Source organism: Mobula birostris, chromosome 6, assembly GCF_030028105.1.
Source record: "Mobula birostris isolate sMobBir1 chromosome 6, sMobBir1.hap1, whole genome shotgun sequence".
NCBI classification, from domain to species: Eukaryota; Metazoa; Chordata; class Chondrichthyes; order Myliobatiformes; family Myliobatidae; genus Mobula; species Mobula birostris.
In genome coordinates, this window is record NC_092375.1 from 64,816,919 (window position 1) to 64,838,362 (window position 21,444).

Sequence of the window (21,444 nt, forward strand, 5' to 3'; positions counted from 1 at the left end):
TATTGACTTATAAGTGACATATAACCATATAACAATTAAAGCACGGAAACAGGCCATCTCTACCTTTCTAGTCCATGCCGAATGCTACTCTCACCTAGTCCCACCGACCTGCACTCAGCCCATAACCCTCCATTCCTTTCCTGTCCATATACCTATCCAACTTAACTTTAAATGATAATATTGAACCTGCCTCTACCACTTCTACTGGAAGTTCATTCAATACTTACTTCAAGCTCCCCTCTCCTCCCCTGATAATTGACTTATCGCTATATTCATGCGAGGAAAATATGTGCTGTGTGTTTAATATTAAATTCGTTAGATAAACCCTTTTAGAAAGGAAATTGAGTGTATTAGCCACTTATTACCGATATTCCGATCGTGATTAACACCCCCCCCCAAACAGAATCACCAAAAATGATTTGTAGAAAAAAATCGGCACATACAAGCATGCGCACTGGTGCCGGCGCAAGGCTTCATGGTCATTGTAGTCTTTCTTGGGGGTAAACAAACATATTTGACTGCTACTCTTGTCCATTGGCAACCCTACCTACCCCCCGCCCCCCCCCCCCCCCCCCGGTCGTCTGGTCTGCAAGAATATTGTCAATAATAAACCGGTCCGCGTTGCGAAAAAGGTTGGGGACCCCTGCCTTAATTGGCCAATTTGGAAAAATGGTCAACAATTATGTGGTGGACATAAACCCACTAGCTATTTGGAAGGAACTGCAAGAAAGAATGAAAATTCGTAACCCAATATTGGTTCTTTTAACTGTAATCATTAGTCAAGGAACAGGTATAATGATGTTTGATGTCAGCCCCATTTTCACCTGTTTTTATCACACAGAGAACAAATTTTGTTTTAGCCTGCGGGTTACAGAGAACTTCCACTGCTGAGAAACATTCCTTTCTGAAAAAAAAAATTAGGATAATTTATAGGATTAACCTATGTTTATAAAAAGACAGATTCAAAATATATAATCCTTCAAAACTGTTGATGGGGAAAAGCACCAGAAAAAAGCATAACATATTCAGAGTTTTAACATGAGAGGAGATGGAGGCTGTGTTTAGAGCATTAACAGCCAGTGATAAATCTTGTTGCACAGTACAGTGTGTTAATGATCTATCTGACAGAATTAAGTGACTTGTCAATATCTATTCTAATAACTTGATGCACAGCTAATCCCAAATACACTTCGTTCTTTTGAGGATACTTATAAATTAAAGTTGTTATGCTATTATTTGCAATATGCTCCCTAGGCTGGCTGTTGCTAGGCTGTTATTTGTTCATTTAAGAGAATCTTGGAAGGAATTAGATAGAATGCAAATTAGGACATTTCATTGGCTTTCTAAATAGGAGATGAAAAGTCACACATTACATTGAGGTGTGCTCAATATTAAATAAAAGAAAATTAAAAGAGCATTACAGTTGCCCAGGTTTTCTTAAGAAGTGCCAGAAACTCCGAATGGATCTGCCAGTATTTTCCCGTACTACGTCAGGAAGTGTGTAGAAGTCCTGAACCTCCCGTGGAGAGCTCACTCGAAGTTTCCCTGTGCTGTTTAGACTTTGGCCTCCTTGGAACATCAACATGTGCCAGGGAAGCTACCTGTTGAACATTAAGCAGGTAAGAACTGGCACAGGCCCAGCAATTTTACTCAGTCCTGTTGATAGGAACAATCGCAGGGATGGGAGGCAGCATGCGTCTTTTAAGTTGTGCATTCAAATCTTTAGCTTTCTAGTTTGTATCAATATCAGAGGCATTCACAAACCTTAAAATTGATTGACAGCTTTAATGTCAATGAGATTGGAGATACTGCGATCCAAACAGAACAGTGGTGGAGCTTCTTCAGTGTCATTTATGCCTGGTAGGACTTGCTCCTCATGATTTTTGCTGACCAAGAGCTGGCTGTGGTTGAAATTTGCTGCTGGAAGATCTCAGGCTGGGGAAGGGTAGAACTAGGATGTAGTGAAGTGTAATGTGGGCTCTATGTTTCCAGGAAATTCCTGGTCACTGTCTCTCAGATGGTGAGCCAGTGCATTTCTCTTTGTCAATTAGACTGTAAGACCATAAATATAGAAGCAAATTGAGGCCACTCTACCAGGTTCTGACAACTACCGACAGTGTAGGGGCAATTTATGGTGGCCAACTTTCTTTGGGATGTAGGAAGAAACCAGAGCCCCTGAAGGAAACTCATGCAGTCACAAGGAGAACATGCAAATTCCACACATGTAACATCCAAAATCAGGATTGAACGCTGCTTTCTGGCACTGTGAACTCAATTCTATTGGCTGAACCACTGTGCATGCAATGTGCTCTTTCTTTCTGAGGAATTTGGTGCACAGTCAGGGAGGTATGGGTTTAAGGTGGCTGTTAAAGTTGATGGAGAGAATTTTACATGCTGTGCTGAAAAAATGGAACCAACTAACAGCAGGCACTGCTGAGGCAAACAACAGAGGCATTTTGAGGTGGGTGGTGATGTTGTGGGCCTGGTGGTTCAATAAATATACAAGCAAAAGAAACAAAGATTCCTTAATGTAAATAGAGTGGTTTGAAAATTAAAATGAGGGCAGGCTCAAGTGAACTTAAAAACTAGCATGGATTAGTTTGGCCAAATAGCTTGTTCCCACACTGTAAATTCCATATAAATTTGATTAGTGTGAGATAAAAAATTGCATTAGACAATCAGCTAACAGCAATGTTATTGTCAACACATCCTTTACATCACCCAGCTCCATGCTGTCAACTCAGGGCAAGGTGCCATAATGTTCATGCGTGCAGAACCTACAAGGAAAAAGCAAGAATGGTAATAAGACTGAACGAACAACGTATTTTTCTCCTGACACTTTGTCCTCTGCTAGAGTCAAATTGGAGATGGGCTTTGAAATGTGTTCCATGGCCTTTTTTGTCCAGGGCAGTCGTATGTATTTAAGTGGAGGCTTTGTGACCGCTACTTTTAGAGAGTTTCCAAATGGCTCCAATACCATTTTGACTATGCCACCTTCCCATCACTTTCTAGAAGTAAAGATCTTCACATTGGTTACTCTTAGGTTTATTGGATTTAGGCTAATGATCTATACTTGCAGATTAGAGAAAATAACGTGCTCCATCTGAATAATTTAGGAACAAAGATGGGGATTTAAATAAGTAAGATTTTCTAATGAATGTTCCGTTTTTATTTTGTTTGTCCGAGTTACTATTGATTCCTGTCATGGAGGGAAGTGCAGTGCATGTTGGTTTGGAGTCAGTATAAGTTTTGTAAAAATTAAAAATTAACTGCAGATTCTGGAAATATGAAACAATAGCAGAAGATTCTGGAAGTACTCAGCAAGCCAGGCAACATCAATGGAAAGAGTTAATTTTTCATCAGAACTGTAAAAAACTCTCTTCCGAGTTCTGATGATGGACTTTGTACTCAAAATGTTAACTCTATTTTTCTTTCCATAAATGCTGTTTGGCCTGCTGAGTATTTCCAGCAATTTCTGTTTTTGTAGTGGATAATTTTGCATTGTGCAAAGTTGAAACTACTTTGTAATTGCACTCCTGATAATTTCCACCCACTATTCCATTTATCTTGATCACACAAGCACAAAGTATGTCTCATAAAACGGCACTAAGGCCTCATTATTAGGAATAGGATCAAATCTCTTTTAGGGCATAAAATCTATTCAGCTATTTGAGTTGAATTTTTAAAATATTAAGCTTTATAATTAAATGATCGGAGTTTTGCAAAAGCTATTCTTTCGGTGAAATAATTGAAATCAAATCTGGTGAGGGTATAGTTATGTTTGTAACATCAGCAGATTAATCATTTGAGTCATATTCTTTTCCTGGTTTGTGTCATTTTTGTAGGTGTCAACTCATCTAGCTGGGATAAAGACTCCAATGTATACATTTTGTAAGATCTAAATACGTTGTATGCTAATTAGTAAATTTAAACAAGGCATTATTATTACTCACATTTTTCATGTATTTTGAAAGTGTCATGTTACAAAATTAACTTGTCAGGACTATCACTCCTAGAACTCAATTATTCCTCGTGCTACAAATCTGATATAATAATTTATAAACCTTGTGGTAGCACTTCGTATATTAAACTCTTTAAAGTCTTAGCGAGTTGTGAGGAAGTAGTATGTAAGTGGAGTCTTTCATTCAGTGTAGCTTTCAGACAGACAGACTGGAACCTTGCTTTTTGATCCATTAATTTATCCCTTGGGGAGCTGATAGAGAAGCTGCAATTAGGATGCAGCAAACCTGTGTCAGGGGGCTCAAACTGAAAATGGGTGTGTGGGGAAGGATGTCAGTCAGGGTTACCCTTATTTCTCCAGTTATTATAATCTCCAAAAATGTGTAAGCAATGACATGAATGCGCAATTTGGTCAGAAGCAGATTTTCTTTTTGGTATCAGGTTTGATCCAACATTTGATATCCATTGTTAAGACACACACATGAATTGTGGCCGTAAAGTACTCCAGCATTTTTGGAACTTTATGTTAGCAATGATCTGATGCTATCAGAAGAAGTGAGGAAATCAAATTTGGAAGGGATGTTTTGCTTTAAGAGCGGTCTGTGTAACTGGAAGATCTCCCAGTCTTTTTTAAAGAAAGGGGCTTCCCTTCCTCCACCATCAACACTGCTCTCAAACGCCTCTCCCCCAATTCACGCACATTTGCTCTCACTCCAGCCTCCCGCTACCCCACTAGGAATAGGTTTCCCTTTGTCCTCACCTACCACCCCACCAGCCTCCGGGTCCAAGATACTGTTCTCCGTAACTTCCGCCACTTCCAACGCGATCCCACCACTAAGCAAATCTTTCCCTCCCCAACTCTCTTCCTTCTGCAGGGATCGCTCCCTACGCGACTCCCTTGTCCATTTGTCCCTCCCCACCCCTCCCCACCAATCTTCCTCCTGGCACTTATCCTTGTAGGCGGAACAAGTGCTACACATGCCCTTACACTTCCTCCCTTACCACCATTCAGGGCCCCAGACAGTCCTTCCAGGTGAGGCGACACTTCACCTGTGAGTTGGCTGGGGTGACATACTGCGTCTGGTGCTCCCGATGTGGCCTTCTATATATTAGCGAGACCCGACGCAGACTGGGAGATTGTTTCGCTGAACACCTACGCTCTGTCCGCCAGAGAAAGCAGGATCTCCCAGTGGCCACACATTTTAATTCCACGTCCCATTCCCATTCTGATATGTCTATCCACGGCCTCCTCTACTGTAAAGATGAAGCCACACTCAAGATGGAGGAACAACACCTTATATTCCGTCTGGGTAGCCTCCAACCTGATGGCATGAACATCGACTTCTCTAACTTCCGCTAATGCCCCACCTCCCCCTTGTACCCCATCTGTTATTTATTTATATACACACATTCTTTTTCTCTCGCTCCTTTTTCTCCCTCTGTCCCTCTCACTATACTCCTTGCCCATCCTCTAGGTTTTCCCCCCTCCCCCTTTTCTTTCTCCCTGGACCTCCTGTCCCATGATCCTCTCATATCCCTTTTGCCAATCAACTGTCCAGCTCTTGGCTCCATCCCACCCCCTCCTGTCTTCTCCTATTATTTTGGATCTCCCCCTCCCCCTCCCACTTTCAAATCTCTTACTAGCTCCTCTTTCAGTTAGTCCTGACAAAGGGTCTCGGCCCGAAACATCGACTGTACCTCTTCCTAGAGATGCTGCCTGGCCTGCTGCGTTCACCAGCAACATTGATGTGTGTTGCTTGAATTTCCAGCATCTGCAGAATTCCTCGTGTTTGCGCTTCTGTCTGTGGTGGGAAAACTGTTGGAAAAGATTCTTAGAGATAGGATCTATAGGCATTTAGAGAATCATGGTCTGATCAGGGATAGTCAGCATGGCTTTGTGAAGGGCAGATCATGTCTAACAAGCCTGATAGAGTTCTTTGAGGAGGTGACCAGGCATATAGATGAGGGTAGTGCAGTGGATGTGATCTATATGGATTTTAGTAAGGCATTTGACAAAGTTCCACACGGTAGGCTTATTCAGAAAGTCAGAAGGCATGGGATCCAGGGAAGTTTGGCCAGGTGGATTCAGAATTGGCTTGCCTGCAGAAGGCAGAGGGTGGTGGTGGAGGGATTACATTCAGATTGGAGGATTGTGACTAGTGGTGTCCCACAAGGATCTGTTCGTGGACCTCTACTTTTCGTGATTTTTATTAATGACCTGGATGTGGGGGTAGAAGGGTGGGTTGGCAAGTTTGCAGACGACAAAAAAGGTTGGTGGTGTTGTAGATAATGTAGAGGATTGTCAAAGATTGCAGAAAGACATTGATAGGATGCAGGAGTGGGCTGAGAAGTGGCAGATGGAGTTCAACCCGGAGAAGTGTGAGGTGATACACTTTGGAAGGACAAACTCCAAGGCAGAGTACAGAGTAAATGGCAGGATACTTGATAGTGTGGAGAAGCAGAGGGATCTCGGGGTCAGATGGGAAGAGGAAGAAGGAAAGAGAGGTGATGATAGAGGATTCAGTACTGAAGGCAACAGAGAGGAGATTTCCTGGATATGAAAGAGACTCCCAGATGTTTTGTTACCTCCAAGGTTCCAGGATCAAAGACATCTCAGATCGCGTCCATAGCATTCTTAAGGGGGAGGGTGGACAACCGCAAGTCGTATATATTGATACAATTGACATAGGTAGGAAAAGGGACGTGAAGTCCTGAAGAGCAAATAGAAGGAGCTAGGTAGGAATCCTAAAGCAGCACCTCATGGGCAATAATCTCTGGATTGCAGCCTGTGCCATGCACTGGTATGGATAATAATAGGATAATTTAGCAAGTGTATGTGTGGCTGAAGAGCTGGTTTCAGATTTGTGAATCATTGAAAACTCTTCCAGAGAAGGTATATCCTGTACAAAAGGGACAGGTTATACCTTAATTCAAGGGAGACCAATATCCTTGTGGGCAGATTTGCTTGAGCTATTGGGAAGGATTTAAACTAGTTTGGCAGGGGATGGGAAGGTCAGAAAATAGGCAGAAGGTGTAATGGTAGATTCAGCATGCGGACAGACTGTGAGGAAGAATAGGTACTGGATGGGGTATAATTGCAGTCAGTAGGATGTGTTGAAGTGAGTCTATTTTAATGCAAAGAGTATCAGGAACATGGGTGATGCACTTATAATATAGATCAGCATATGGAACTACAATGTTGTGATATTACAGAGACTTGGCTAACAGAATGGCTGTTGGCTGTTCCAAGGTTTAGATGTTTCGAAACGTACAGGGACAAGGTAAAAGAGAGGGGAAGAGGCATTATGAGAAGGGAATTGCGTTTTTATACGTACCATAGTGGGAAGAGGTATTGTCCAGGTAGCTGTGAGAGTCCATGGGTTTATAGTGGACGTCGGTAGATAAGCTGTCTCCAGAGATAGAGACAGAGAGATTGAGAAAGGGGAGGGAGGTGTCAGAAATAGACCGGGTAAATTTGAGAGCAGGGTGGAAGTTGGAGGCAAGTTTGCATATATTGCATTATTACAAAATTACAGTATTACATGTATTTGTTGGTGAAAGTATGTGAACCTCTGGGGTAATGCCTTCTACAAAAGCTATTTGGAGTCAGGTGTTCCAATCAATGTGGTAAGATTGGAGATGTGGGTTGTGGACGTGCCCTGCCCTACAAAAAAGGCTCACCAAGTTGGGTTACTGATAGAGTCTGCTCTTCTCAAGAAAGATCTGTTTATGTGCACCATGCCGTGATCAAAACAACTTTCAGAGGACCTTAGAAGAAGAATTGTAGAGATAATTTTTCTCAATAAGTAAATGAACAAATATAATATTTTGTGTCATTTATTTAATTGGGTTCTCTTTATCTCATTTTAGGGCTTAATGTGAAGATCTGATCACATTTTAGGTCATATTTATGCCAAAATAGAGAAAATTCTACAGGGTTCACAAACTTTCTAGCACACTGTATGTTCCAGTAAGAATTGTGACGAAAGAGGGTTAAAAAGAGTACACATTGATTAAGAAGTTAACTGTCCTGTGCTGGTACCAGTGGGATCAACAGTTGATCTGCCACCTGTCTTCAGGAGAAAGAGAGATAAGGAAGACAATGGAGCAGCATTTGGAAATGTTAATGAAGAGACGAGAGAGTTTAACGGAAGGAGACACCGGTCTGAGAACTGTCAAGATCGGCTCCTTTTTGAACCCTGAACTGTTTGAAGTGTGATGGACAGGCGATACCACAGCAGGGGGATAAAAAGGGACAGGTTCACTAAGGCAGGACACACATGACACCACGAGGTAACGAGACCCTGGAAGCGGTGCACCTCCCACAAGTCGGTGGGAGTTTTTGGAGGGCTGCTCGCGGGACCAAGCCATAGATGCACAGGGTGGAAAGGTACGATCGGCGGGAACCTGGTGTGTGTCCGCCCTTGCCTGGGTGCCAGGTTCACTGCAGAGGAATGATCATATCTGAAACGGAGGGGTCACAGTCAGTGACCTCAGAAGGCATTACAAAGGGCTCGCCCGAAAGCTGACTGTGAGGAATATCGAAGGTCTGTTTGGAATCCGATTTGAATATTCATTCGCTCTCTCTCTCCCCCACGGCGACGGCGATTACTGCGAACTGAACTAAACTGAACTCTGTCACTTTGAAACTGGTCATTTACCCCTAGACGACGATAGAGCTTGATTGATCCTATTATCCTAGTTCTGTGTACATGTGTGTTTATTCATTGCTAACCTGTTGCATTTATATCCTTACTATTAGAGTACTGTGTTGCTTATTTCTTTAATAAAACTTTCTTAGTTCCAGTAATCCAGACTCCAACTGAGTGGTCCATTTCTGCTGGTTTGGCAGTTACGGGATACGTAACAGAATAAACCCAGCTATTCAATTTCTGTGTAGCCCATCATTCCAGGCAACTATCTGGTGAATCTCTTCTGCACTCTTTCTATTGTTACAGCACCCTCCCTCCAGTGTGGCAAATGGAGCTGTACCGAACACTCCAGTGTAGTCTAACCAATGTTTCATACAGCTATAACATGACACCATAACTCTTATACTCAATATCTCAGCCTATGAAACCAAGCAGACAAAATGTCTTCCTTGTTTTCCTATGCAGCTAGGTTACCATTTTCAGTGAGCTATAGACTTGCACCCAAAGGTCCCTCTATGCATCAATACTCCTAAAGTTCTTACCATTTACTGTACATATCCTACAAGGATTTGCTTTCCAAGGTGCATTAGCTCATTCCATTTACCATTCCTCTACTTAACTTCCTGACTGATCTGTGTCCCGCTGTACACATAGGCTACCTTCTTTGCTATCTACAACCTCCACAATTTTTTGCAACACACACAAAATGCTAGAGGAGCTCAACAGACCAGGCAGCGTCAATAGAAAAAAGTGCAGTTTACATTTTGGGCCGAGACCTTTCAGCAGGCACAAAAAAAGTGACTAAAATATTTACTTTTTACTTAAAAATACGACTGATATTTATCAGACACATGCATTCTGATCCAAGACATATGTACGTCCAGTATAATTAGCATACCTTTGAGTGTTTTGGGAATAAATATTTGTGAAATGGTTGATTAGTTTTCTTTACAATATTCTATTTTATTTCTGTTTCACAGCTCAAAGTCCAATTGTGAAGACAAAGGAAAAAATAACAGCAGTTTTCGGAGAAAGTCTTTCCTTCACTTGTACAACAAATTTAAATGATATTCTACAGGTGACCTGGCAAAAGTTAAATGGTCAAACAGAGGAAAACATCGCCATCTATAATGAAAAGATTGGACCCAAAGTATTTGGACCATTTATGGATAGTGTGTCTATTTTGACATCAAAGCTGCAAGAATCCACCCTTGTACTTTCTGGAGTGAGACATGAAGATAAAGGATGTTATCAGTGTCTCTTCACGACATTCCCAGATGGATCAAATATTGGGAAGACCTGCCTGAATGTACTTGGTAAGACTTGTACAAATAAAAATAAAGTATGTCTTCAACCACCGAAGTCCACTTGGCTCATTAAATTATCTCCTTCCACATTCCCTATGTGACTACTTAATCATGAATGCAAACTCGTGCAAGATTCCAGAATTTTTTTAATTCTTGCATCATTCAAACTAACCTATTCAAACAAAACTCTCAATCTTTTTTTGTTAATTGTTATCTTGAAATAGAATTGATTGAATTAAAATCATCTATGATAGTCTATTCTGTAATTTCATTATTTCATGTAAAAGTGACTAAAATATTTACTTTTTACTTAAAAATATGACTGATATTTACTTACCTGAAGTTGATGTTAATTGGTAAGAATAAGCAATAAGTTATGTCTAGTCGATAATAGGTATTGTCTATTACTACTGAAAATTCAATTTGGATCATTTTGAAACACATATCTCATGGTGTGTTGATTAATTAAGATGTTTTATTTCCCATGAGGCTGACCTTGCAGCTGAGAAGCAATCAGGCAATTTAGCATTCTACAGTCCATGGGTTTAACTGGATCACGGATGGGACGTTGCTCAGTTATGTGCTTAGCATCGTATGTTCTTAAACCATTGTACTTTCCTTGTTGTACTGACAGGTATTCTGCATGGATCAGTAGTTATGAGAGTACTTTGTGTAGTGCTAAGGAAACCATGTGGTCAGTTGTTAAATTGCAGGACTAGTAAGATGAAATAGAAGTTAATTCAGATTTCATTTGAGGACCTGAGGTAAACAGTGGGTTAAATAATCTAGATTCAAAATAGTGCTGACCACAATATTCACTAATAAAGCTGTTGCCCCAGAGCTCCAGTGCCCGGATTCTATCTTGACCTCAGGTATTTGGACATTCTCTCCATGACCACACGGATTTCCTTCGGCTGCAGTGGTTTCCATTCACACATCAAGGATGTGCAGATTGATAGATTGGCCGCAGTAAATTGCACGAATGACAGGAATGTTGAGGGGAGAATAAAATGGGACTACTGTGAATGGATGCTTGCTGCTTAGTGAAACTTGGTGGGGTGGAAAGCTTGTTTCTGTGCTGTAATCCATTGATATCATTGGAATGGATTTCAAGGCAGACTATCACATAGTTAATGTAATAATGCATTTAGTAGTGTAGGATATTCCTGGGTTAAGAACTTTCAACTTATGAACACCCCTACATACAGGCATGCTCACAAAATTCAAATTCAAAAATTCAATGTACATACTTACAAACAGCAGAATTAGTTTCTTCTCACTCCATTTTTTAAAATTGTTCTTTCTTTATCAGTCGTGTGTGCTTTTGATGCCACTCCTTGTAGTACTGTGGAGGTATGGTTACCATTGGTTATGATACCAAGTGAGTTTTATTTTGTTGTTTATTTTCCATCATGGACAAAATCAACTTATGGACATCTATAAAAACATGAGTGACCTGTAGCAACTGGGGATAAACTTTTATGTATGTAGTTTCCTAGTAGCTCACTAACAATGTCTTACCAAACTATAGCTGTTTTATCCCCATAAAGAATATCACAGATATTGCTCTTTATCTTTTAGACTTAAAATAATGAGTAACAATGGGAGTTCAAGAGTTCAGATGAGTAATTTCTGGCACTTTTGTTATGAAACATGAAAAGGTTGTATTCATGATGCTCCAGAAATAAGGCATTGCTATTAAAAGCACCAGAGATAGATAATGGGGCAGTGACTGGGAACCAAATACATAGTTATGTGCTTTTTCATCCAGAAGAAATGTCAGGTGTGAGCCCTGCAGGAAAAGTAAAGTGCAGTACCAAAAGGACTTTACTGTACATATTTGACCCTTGCACGTAATCAGGGAATAATGGGTGTGGTACCTGCAGTGCTATAGAAACCAGTATGATAACTGAGATAAAGATCAGCTGTCTTGCATCTTCTGACATGATATTCAGGTAAATAAAAAAGTATTTTTGGTGCTGTCCTGCAACAGATTCTTCTAGTTTTCCAGTTCAAGTGTTGTTGCCTATGAAAACTTATTACAGATTGAGGTATGAACTATTTAAGGATTAGTTTAATAATGTTATTAATAATAAATGATTTGCAATCTCTATTGGCCAGGGTCAGGAGAAAACTTGCCCTGTCCATTGTAAAGAGCTTTGTATCAGAGGAGCAGTCAGGGTCTCAATTTACCAACTCAGTTGAAAAGTACACTTCCAATACAGTGCTGCTCCTTCAAATCAGCACGGAAGTACAAGTCCAGGGTTTGTGCTTTGGGCTTTGGAGTGGAACAAAGCTGATGAGAATCATTTTACCAACTGTGGTAAAATCATTCATACCAATTTGAAAACTTCAAGGTCTTGACAGGAAATTTTAACTGTATTCTGTTTCCATTTCACAGCAAAAAGTCCACATGAAGAGACTCAAGAGAATAAGACAGCAGTTATAAGTGCAGACGTTAACTTCAGCTGTACAACACAATTAGAAAATATTTAACAGGTTATCTGGAAAAAGCTAAGAGGTCAATCTGAGGAAAATATCATCGTTTAATGTAAAACTCAATACATATGAGAAACGTGATAAGAGAGCTTCTTTTATATCAACAAGTGAGCCAGTGTACACAATAAAACTATCTGGAATAAAGCTTGAAGATGAAGGATGTTATCAATGTCTCTTTAATACATCTGAAATTGATTCAAGCTCTGGCAAGACCTGCCTCACTGTAACTGGTAAGTATAATACATTAATGAGCAGAAAAATGAAACAAAGACATGGACAACATTTCTGTCAATGAGTTATTAGATTTTTGAACAATACTGAAAACACTTAGCAGATGGGGTAATAAGTATGGAGGGAGAAAATGAGTTTTCATTTCAGTCAAAGACCTGGGTAAATTAATTACCTATAGTAAATTTGCAAAAATGTCAGAGGTAGTAATTCATCCCAGTCTGTATCATTTAAACAAACAAAACTGAGGATTATTGGAGTTATACTTTAAAACTTCTAAACTACTTTAAAGTTTCTAAAATTCATTTCACTGAAGTTAATGGAAGTAAATTTATCCAAGGGAGAATTACGTGCCTAGAGAAGTGCTCCAAAAGTCAACAGTTTGACAATTCTGAAATCACACAGGTTTAGTCTCTAGCTCATCAGTTAATACTTGCCAAGCTCCCTACAATTCCACCTTCCAACCCCTCCTGCAAAGACTTGAGTTTCCCGCTTCCTTCCCACTCACCAGGACCCTGACCTTGGTATCTTTGTCAGCCATAGGTGTGGCACGGGAGGATAGTTAATATTGTGCCTTTATTTAAGAAGAGCAGCAGGGTTACTTCAGCAAACTGCAGGCAAGTGAGTCTTGCATAAGTGGTGGGAAAGTTATTGGAAGGGATTTTCAGAGGAAGAGTTTATTAGCATTTGGAAGGATGAGGACTGATTAGCAGAATCACATCTCACAAATTAAATAGTTTTTTATTGAAGATGTAACCATGAGACACGTGAGCACAACAGTAGATGTTTTCTGCATGGACATTGTAGCAAAGTCTTCCACATGGTAGACTGTGACAGAAGGTTAGAACACGTGGATTCAGAGTGAGAAGGTTCAATAGATGAGGAAGCAGAGAGTGATAGTGTAGGGTTGCTTTTCCAGATGGGAGGCCTGTGATCTGTAGTGTGCTGCAGGGATCATTGCTGGATCCTCTGTTGTTTGTCACATAATGATTTGGATGAGAATGTAGGTAGCGTGATTGAGTAAGTTTGTAGATGGCGTAAAAAAAAATGGTGGAGTCATTGATACTGAAGAAGGTGAAACTACAACAGGATAGAGATCAACTGAGAAAGGGAATGGCAGATGGAATTTAACTTGGACACAGAGATTGTGCAGATGGTGGAAATAGTTCCCTGAAAATGGGAATACAAGTAGACAGGGTAGTGAAGAAGGCATATGGCATGCTTAGATTCATTGGCTGAGGCACTGAATAGGGATGTTGGCACTTCAGGTGTCAGTTGTACAAAAGTTTGCTTAGTCTGCACTTGGAATATTATGTGCGGTTCTGGTCAGCGTGCTACAGGAAATATACGATTAAAACAGAGGCTGCAGAAAAGATTCACAATTATGTTGCCTGGAGTGGAGAACTTGAGTTAGCAGAAGGAATTGGATACACTGGGTCTGTTTCCCCTAGACTGTAGCAAGCTGGGAGGAGACATGATTAGAGGTATGTAGAATTATGAGAGGCATAAATAGCATAGATAGCAATATCTGTTTCCTGTGGTGGAAATGACTAAAATCAGAAGCGTAGATTTAAGGTGACCAAGAGAAGGTTTAAAAGGGATCTGAGGAGCACATTTTTCACACCCAGAATAGTTGGTAAATGGAATGATCTGTCAGAGGAGGTGAAGAAATATATATATGAGGCATCTTGACAGGTACTTAAATGAGCCAGGGAGAGAGATATATGGAATTCATGCAGGCAAATGGAATGACTATAAATAGACATGATGGTGAGAATACATGTGGTAGACTGAAGGGCCTGTTTCTATTCTGTACAACTCTGACAATGACTCTGGTAGACAGGTTGCCTAAAGGCAGACGATGGTTAATAATGACCCATAAAGTATTCACTGTGGTTTATTAATAATGAAGTTTATGGGATTAAAAAGCCACATATACAATTTAAAATTGCAGATATGTGTAGATGGAACCATAAAATTACAAAAATGATATTTACAATTTGAAACTTTACCAAAACTGCAGCAAATAGATCTCACATTTGAATCCTCCATACCTCAGATAAAAATCCTGTACTACCAGTTTGAGAGTGAGAAGTTAAAATCAGGTGTATCAGTATTACAGTGGAGTAAAGAGAATCACGGAGGCATGAGAGAGGAGCTTGCCAAAGCTGATTGGAAAGTGACGCTAGCAGAGATGACAGCAGAACAGCAATGGGTGGAGTTTTTGGAAGCAATTCAGAAGTCACAGAATCAATACATCTCAAAGAATAAGTATTCTAAAGAGAGGATGAGGCAACCGTGGCTGTCAAGGGAAGTGGATGACAGCATAAGAGCAAAAGAGAGGGCGTATAATACAGCAAAGCTTAGTGGGAAGTTAGAGAATTGGGAAGGTTTTAAACACCAGCTGAAGGCAACTATAAGGAGAGAAAAGTTAATATATTAAGGTAAGCTGGCAAAAAATATAAAAAAGGATACCAAAAGATTTTTTTCACATGTGTAAAGAGTAAAAGAGAGGCAAGAATGAATATCAGACTGCTGGAAAATGATTTCTGAGATGTAGTCATGGGGGAGAAAAAATTGCAGATGAACTTAAAAAGTATTTTGTTCACTGTGGAAAACACCAGTAGTACGCCAACAATTTGAGAGCATCAGAGGGCAGATGTCAGTATGGATGCTCTTACCAAGGAGAAGTAAGTTGCTCTTATTGAGGAGAAGCTGAAACGTTTGGAAGTAGATAAGACAGCTTGACCAGATGGACTACACCCCAGGTTTCTGAAAATGGTACCTGAAGAGATTGTGGTGGCATTTTTAATGACCTTTCAAGAATGGTTAGATTCTAGAATGTTTCCGGAGGACTAGAAAATCGCAAGTGTCTCTCTACTCTTTAAGAAGGGAGGAAGGCATAAAAAAGGAAATTATAGACCAGTTAGCCCTACATTAGTGGTTGTAAATATGTTGGAAACCATTATTAAGGAGTTACCTGGAGTACTTGGAGGAATATGGTAAAATAAGTGAATGTCAGCATGGTTTCCTTAAGGGGAAATCTTGCCTGACAAACCTGCTGGGATTCTTTGAGGAAATAACAGCCAGGATAGGCGAAGGAGAGTCAGTGGATGTTGTTTACTTGGATTTTCAGAAGGCCTTTGACAAGGCTGCTAAACAAGATAGGAGCCCATGGCATTGTAGGAAAGATAGAAGACTGATTGAAGGCAGAGTCAGAATGAAGGGTGCCTATATGTGTTGACTGCCTGGGACTAGCAGTGTTCCACAGGGGTCTATGTTGGGATAGCTTTTCACTTCATATGTCAATGATTTGGAGTTTGAAATTGATGTTTTGCTGGCTAAGTTTGCTGACGATACAAAGATAGGTGGAGGGATAGGTACTGCTGAGGAAGCAGGGAGTCAGCAGAAGGACTTGGACGGATTAGGAGAATTGGCAAGGAAGTGCAAGATTGATGCAGTGTAGGAAAGAATATAGTCATGCACTTTGGTAGAAGGAATAAAAGTGTCGACTATTTTCCAAATGGGGAGCAAATTCAGAATTCAGAGGTTCAAAGGGACTTGGGAGAACTCATGCAGTCTTCCCTAAAGATTAACTTGCAAGTTGAGTCGGTGGTAAGGAAGGCAAATGCATTGTCAGTATTCATTTCGGGAGGACTGCAATATAAACGCAAGGATGTAATGCTAAGGCTTTATAAGGCATTGGTCAGACTGCACTTGGAGCATTGTGTGCGGTTTTGGGCCCCTTGTCTAAGAAAAGATGTGCTGGCATTGGAGAGGGTCCAGAAAATATTCACAAAAATGATCCCAGGAATGAAAGAATCAATATATGAGCAGAGTTTGATGGCTCTAGGCCAGTATTCACTGGAGTTTAGAAGAATGAGGGGCTCCCTCATTGAAACCTACTGAATATTTTAAGTCTTTGAACGAGTGGATGTTCCCTTGTGCGGGAGTCTAGGCCCAGAGGGCACAGCCTCAAAATAGAGGGATGTCCCTTTACAACAACTATGAGGAGGAAATGCTTTTGCCAGAAGGTGGTGAATCTGTGGAATTCATTGCTACAGACGGCTGTGGAGGCCAAGTCGTTTGATATATTTAAAGTGGAGATTGATAGGTTCTTGAGTAGTAAGGTCGTCAAAGGTTACAGGTAGAAGGCAGGAGAACAGGATTGGGAAGGATAATAAATCAGCAATGATGGAATGGTGGAGCAGACTCAATGGACCGAATAGCCTAATTCTGTTCCTATCTTTCATGGCCTTATGGTCTTAATCAATCTATAGAGATTCCAATTGGAGAGAGTGTGGTACTGGATCTCTTATTAGAGAATGAGTCAGGGCAGGTGACTGAAATATGTATAGACGAACACTTTGGATCTGGTGATCATAATTACATTAGTTTGAAGATAATCACATAGAAGGATAGAACTAGCCCTTGGTTTGAGATTTTAAATGGAGAAAAGCCAATTTTGATGCCATCAGAAAGGATCTGGCAAGTGTGGATTGGGTTAGGTTGTTTTCTGGCAAAGGGATCTTTGGTAAATGGGGGACCTTTAAAAGTGAAATACTGAGAGTGCAGAGTTTGTATGTTCCTTGTAAGAATGAAAGGCAAGTCTAACGGGTTTAGGGAACCTTGGTTTCAAAGGATATTGAGGCCCTGGTTAAGAAGAAGAAGAAGTTTTTGCACAGCAAGTATAGGCAGCAAGGAACAAATGAGATGCTTGAAGAGTATAATGAATGCAAGAGAACACGTAAAAGGAAAATCAGGAGGGCTAAAAGAAGTCATTAGCTTGCTCTGACAAACAATGTGAAGGAGAATCCCAAGGGCTTCTACAGATATATTAAGATCAAAAGGATAGCAATGGACCAAATTAGTCCACATGAGATCAGTGTGGTAATTTATACAAAAGAGATGGAGGGTGTGTTAGATTTTAAATAGAGTTTTTGATTATTTATTCTCTTGGGAGATGGATGCAGAGACTATAGAACTGAGGCAAAACATTACTGAATTCATAGACTGTATCTGAATTACAGAGAAGGACGTGCTTGCTGTCTTGAGGGAAAATTATGGTAGGTAATTCCCAGGGCCTGATAAGGCGTCCTCTTGGTCTATATGGGAGGCCAGTGCAGAAATTGCAGAGGCCCAGCCAGAGATAGTTAAAGCATCCTTAGCCACAGGTGAGGGGCTGGAGGTCTGGAGGGCTGGAGGATAGCTAATGTTGTTTCATTGTTCAAGAAAGGCTCTTGGAATAAGCCTGGAAATTATAGGCTAATGAGCCTGACCTGAATAGTGGGTGAATTATAGGAAGGTATTGTAAGGAAATGGATATATGTGTAAGTATTTGGATAGCCAGGGCCTTTGACAAAGTCTGGCACAGAAGGCTGGTCCAGAAGTATCAGTTGCTTGGCATTAGACCATAAGACCATTAGACATGAGAGTAGAATTAGGCCATTCAGCCCATCGAGTCTACTCCGACATTTCAGCATGGCTGATCCCAGATCCCATTCAACCCCATACACCTGCCCTCTCACCATATCCCTTGATGCCCTGACCAGTCAGGAATCTATCAACTCCTGCTTTAAATATACCCATGAGTTGGCCTCAACCTACAGACTCACCACTCTGGCTGAAAAAAATCCCTCCTTTCAGGATGAAGTAGTAAATTGGATTCAAAATTAACTTTGCAGAAGATGCCAGGGTAGATGGTAGGTAGCCTTTCTGTTACTGGTCGTGTGCCAGAGATTAATGCTGGGTCCGTTGTTCTTTGTCAACTAAGTGATCTGGATGATAAAGTGGCAAACTGGATCAGCAAATTTGTGGATAACATTAAGAATGTGAGCATAGTTGACAGCAAAGAAGGTTATCAAAGCCTACAGTGGGATGTATAAAAGCTGGGAAAAAATGGGCTAAAAATGGCAGATGAAATTAATGCATTAAGTAGTGTCACATGTAAATAGGGTCGTAAAGAGAGCTTCTGGCATGTTGGCTTTAATAAATGAAAGTACTGAATACAGGAGTTGGTATGTTATGTTGAAATTGCATGAGACGTTGGTGAGGCCAAATTTGGAGTGCTGTGTGAAGTTTAGGTCACCTACCTACAGGAAAGATATCAATAAGATTGAAAGAGTACAAAAAAACATATTACGAGGATGCTACTGCGACTTAATGATCTGAGTTACCTGTTCAGGTTGAATAGTTTAGTACTGTACTTTATTCCCGGTACTGTAGGAGAATGAAGGAAGATTTGAAAGAATATACAAAATTATGAGATTTATAGATATGGTAACTGCAAGCAGGCTTTTTTCCACTGAAGATAAGCAAGCCTGGAAGTAGGTTATATGTTAAGGGTGAAAGGTGAAATATTTAAGGAGCCATGAGGGAAAAATTCTTCACTCAGAGGGTGTAGAGAGAGAGTGTGTGTGTGTGAAGCTTCCAGCTGAAGTAGTGGATTTCAACATTTAAAAGTAGTTTGGATAAGCATATGAATGGGAGGGGTATGGAGGTCTATGGCCCAGGTGCAGGTCATTGGAACTAGGCAGAATGACAGTTTGGCACAGGGTTGATGGGCCAAATGGCCTGTTTCTGTGCTTTAGTGCTCTGTGACTCTATGACTAAGCTATGGAAATGCCTAATTGGATTAGTACAGAGGTAGTATGAGCAATTCTGGGTGCCACACCTTGAAAATAATGTATTGACCTTTGGCAGAATGCACTATAAATTTACCAAAATCATACATGAACAAGAAATTCACTAGAAATTACACAAATATGTTGTGTTATCTATTGTTTGTAAAACTTAGAAAGTTAAGCTATGATTTGATCAAATCTTTCAAGTTAATAATGAGGAAAATGGAGTGCAGCTTTTTGACTAAATGGGAAGTCTTGGACATGTGGCATGGTCTAAACAATAGGGGTCCTGTCAGAAGTGAAGTTAGGAAATGCGTGCATAGGCAAAGAGTTGAAGAAGCTTGTGATATCATTTTATAAAAATCACCTGTTCTTTGGTATTTTGTTATTTTTAAACCTGAGTTTGGTAGATTTTTGGTAACCAAGTTTATTTGAAGTTATCGGTCAATGGATAAGCATGGCCATTCCTTTAAATGCCAGAAAAGCTTGGGAGGCTACTGATGTTCCCATGTTCCCATAGTTCAATGCTCTGGTTGAAGTCTCCTGAATAAAGGGAACTTCACCTGGAAGTGTAGGTAGTGGAAGAAGTTCTTGGTATCATTTTGAGCTTGATATGATTGCAATATAGAAATGTGTGGTTGAAGCTGAGGCCTTTGTTGAAGATGGACTATTCAAGGTCTCAAAGGAGAAGCTGAAGATCTGAAGAAGGGATGAAAGACAGAATCAACTGAAGAAATGGAAGGGTCATTTTTTGTCTTATTCTAGTGTAAGCTCCTTAGACTAAAACTGAAACTCTGATTTTTTGTCTTTGCTACCTGACCTGCTGAGGATCTGCATCAACATTTAACTTCATTTTAGATTCAGAGCATCTGCAGTATCTTGTTTCTGCCGCTTGGAACCCCAAAATCATATGGCAATCATAGAGCTTGTCTCCCCGAGCAATCTGAAAAGTATGACATGTTCTTCGGCTGAATTATTGGTTTTAAGAGTATTCCATGAAGAGCAGATGTGTCAAGCAGCAATCTTCTTAGAGGTTCTAGGTGGAAGTGTCATTTTGTTATTTAACAGTAGACACAAAAATTAATCTCAACTAACTACATGGTCGTTATTATGTTTTGTCTCCAAGAAGCTTCCTTAACTATCAAAATGTCACTGTTGCTGTCTGAGGCTTTGGAAGCTGTCCAATAAAGGCAACACTTTGTATCACTTTCATCAGTACCAGGGCAGATGGGACTTATCAGCTGTGCTTGACAGCTTATCTGGGAGAAGGGAAACTCTGATCTCAAACCTCTGCTGCCTTCCAGCTATAACCACTGTTGGGGAGGCCTTTGGGAATAAACTCCAAGAAAAAATTCTGGAGCTGGAATCTCTAATGCAACCCTGTGCTGTGTTCAATGTCGACTGACAACTCCTGCAATGCTGTTCCTGTTATCAAGCCGTATTAGTCTCTGCCATTCCTGTAAGTTCATCAGCTGCATGGAGAGAGGGGGCCTGCAGCATGAACAACAGCTTGTTCTCCATATCGTGCTATCCTGGCTTGCATATCAACTATGTTGATAGCTAGGATGCAACATCCATAGTCATTCCCAACCAGCGGAGGCCCTCACATCAGTAAAGGAAATCGAAATTCATCTTGAAGAATAACCCAGCTGCCCTGGGCACTTGCAAACTTTAGGCATCAGCCTCTATAATCTTTGAAAGATCTTGCAGAAAAGTTATATTTCAGGCATCTGAATTATGACAAATGCACAGGGTCCAGTAAATTAAGAGTAGTAGATCATTCAGCCTTTCTGTGCCTTCTCCACCATTCCATAGAAACACAGCTAATCATTATCTTAATATCAGATTCCTGCTCTCTCCCAATACCTTTAATGCCTTTAGCATTAAGAATTTTCTTTCACTACTTCTAAAATATATTTATGACCTTTCCTGTTTAGCCCTTCATGCTGGTGAATTCCACAGGTTCATCATCTTCTGAGTGAAGAAATTTTTCCTCATCTCAGTTTCAAGTGCCTCAGCCCTTATCCTGAGACTGGAACTCCTCACAGCCCAAAGCCAAGGAACACATTCTTGCTTGCCATCTATCTTGCCTTGGCAGCATTTCAAATAGGTTTCTTCTTATTCTTCTGTACTACCATGGATACAAACATAGTAAACCTAATATCTCCTCATTAC

General features: G+C 40.4%; 1 protein-coding gene across 1 annotated transcript in view; it reads left to right on the forward strand.

Annotated features, from left to right (window-relative positions):
- LOC140198691 (uncharacterized) overlaps window positions 1-12,582 on the forward strand; it is an 89,893-nt gene extending 77,311 nt beyond the window's left edge. The window contains exons 6-7 of the mRNA XM_072259708.1: window positions 9,593-9,928; window positions 12,321-12,582. Of these exons, the coding sequence (XP_072115809.1) occupies window positions 9,593-9,928; window positions 12,321-12,415 (431 nt within the window). The 3' untranslated portion in view covers window positions 12,416-12,582. The remainder of the gene's footprint in view (window positions 1-9,592; window positions 9,929-12,320) is intronic.
- Window positions 12,583-21,444: the final 8,862 nt, after the last annotated feature.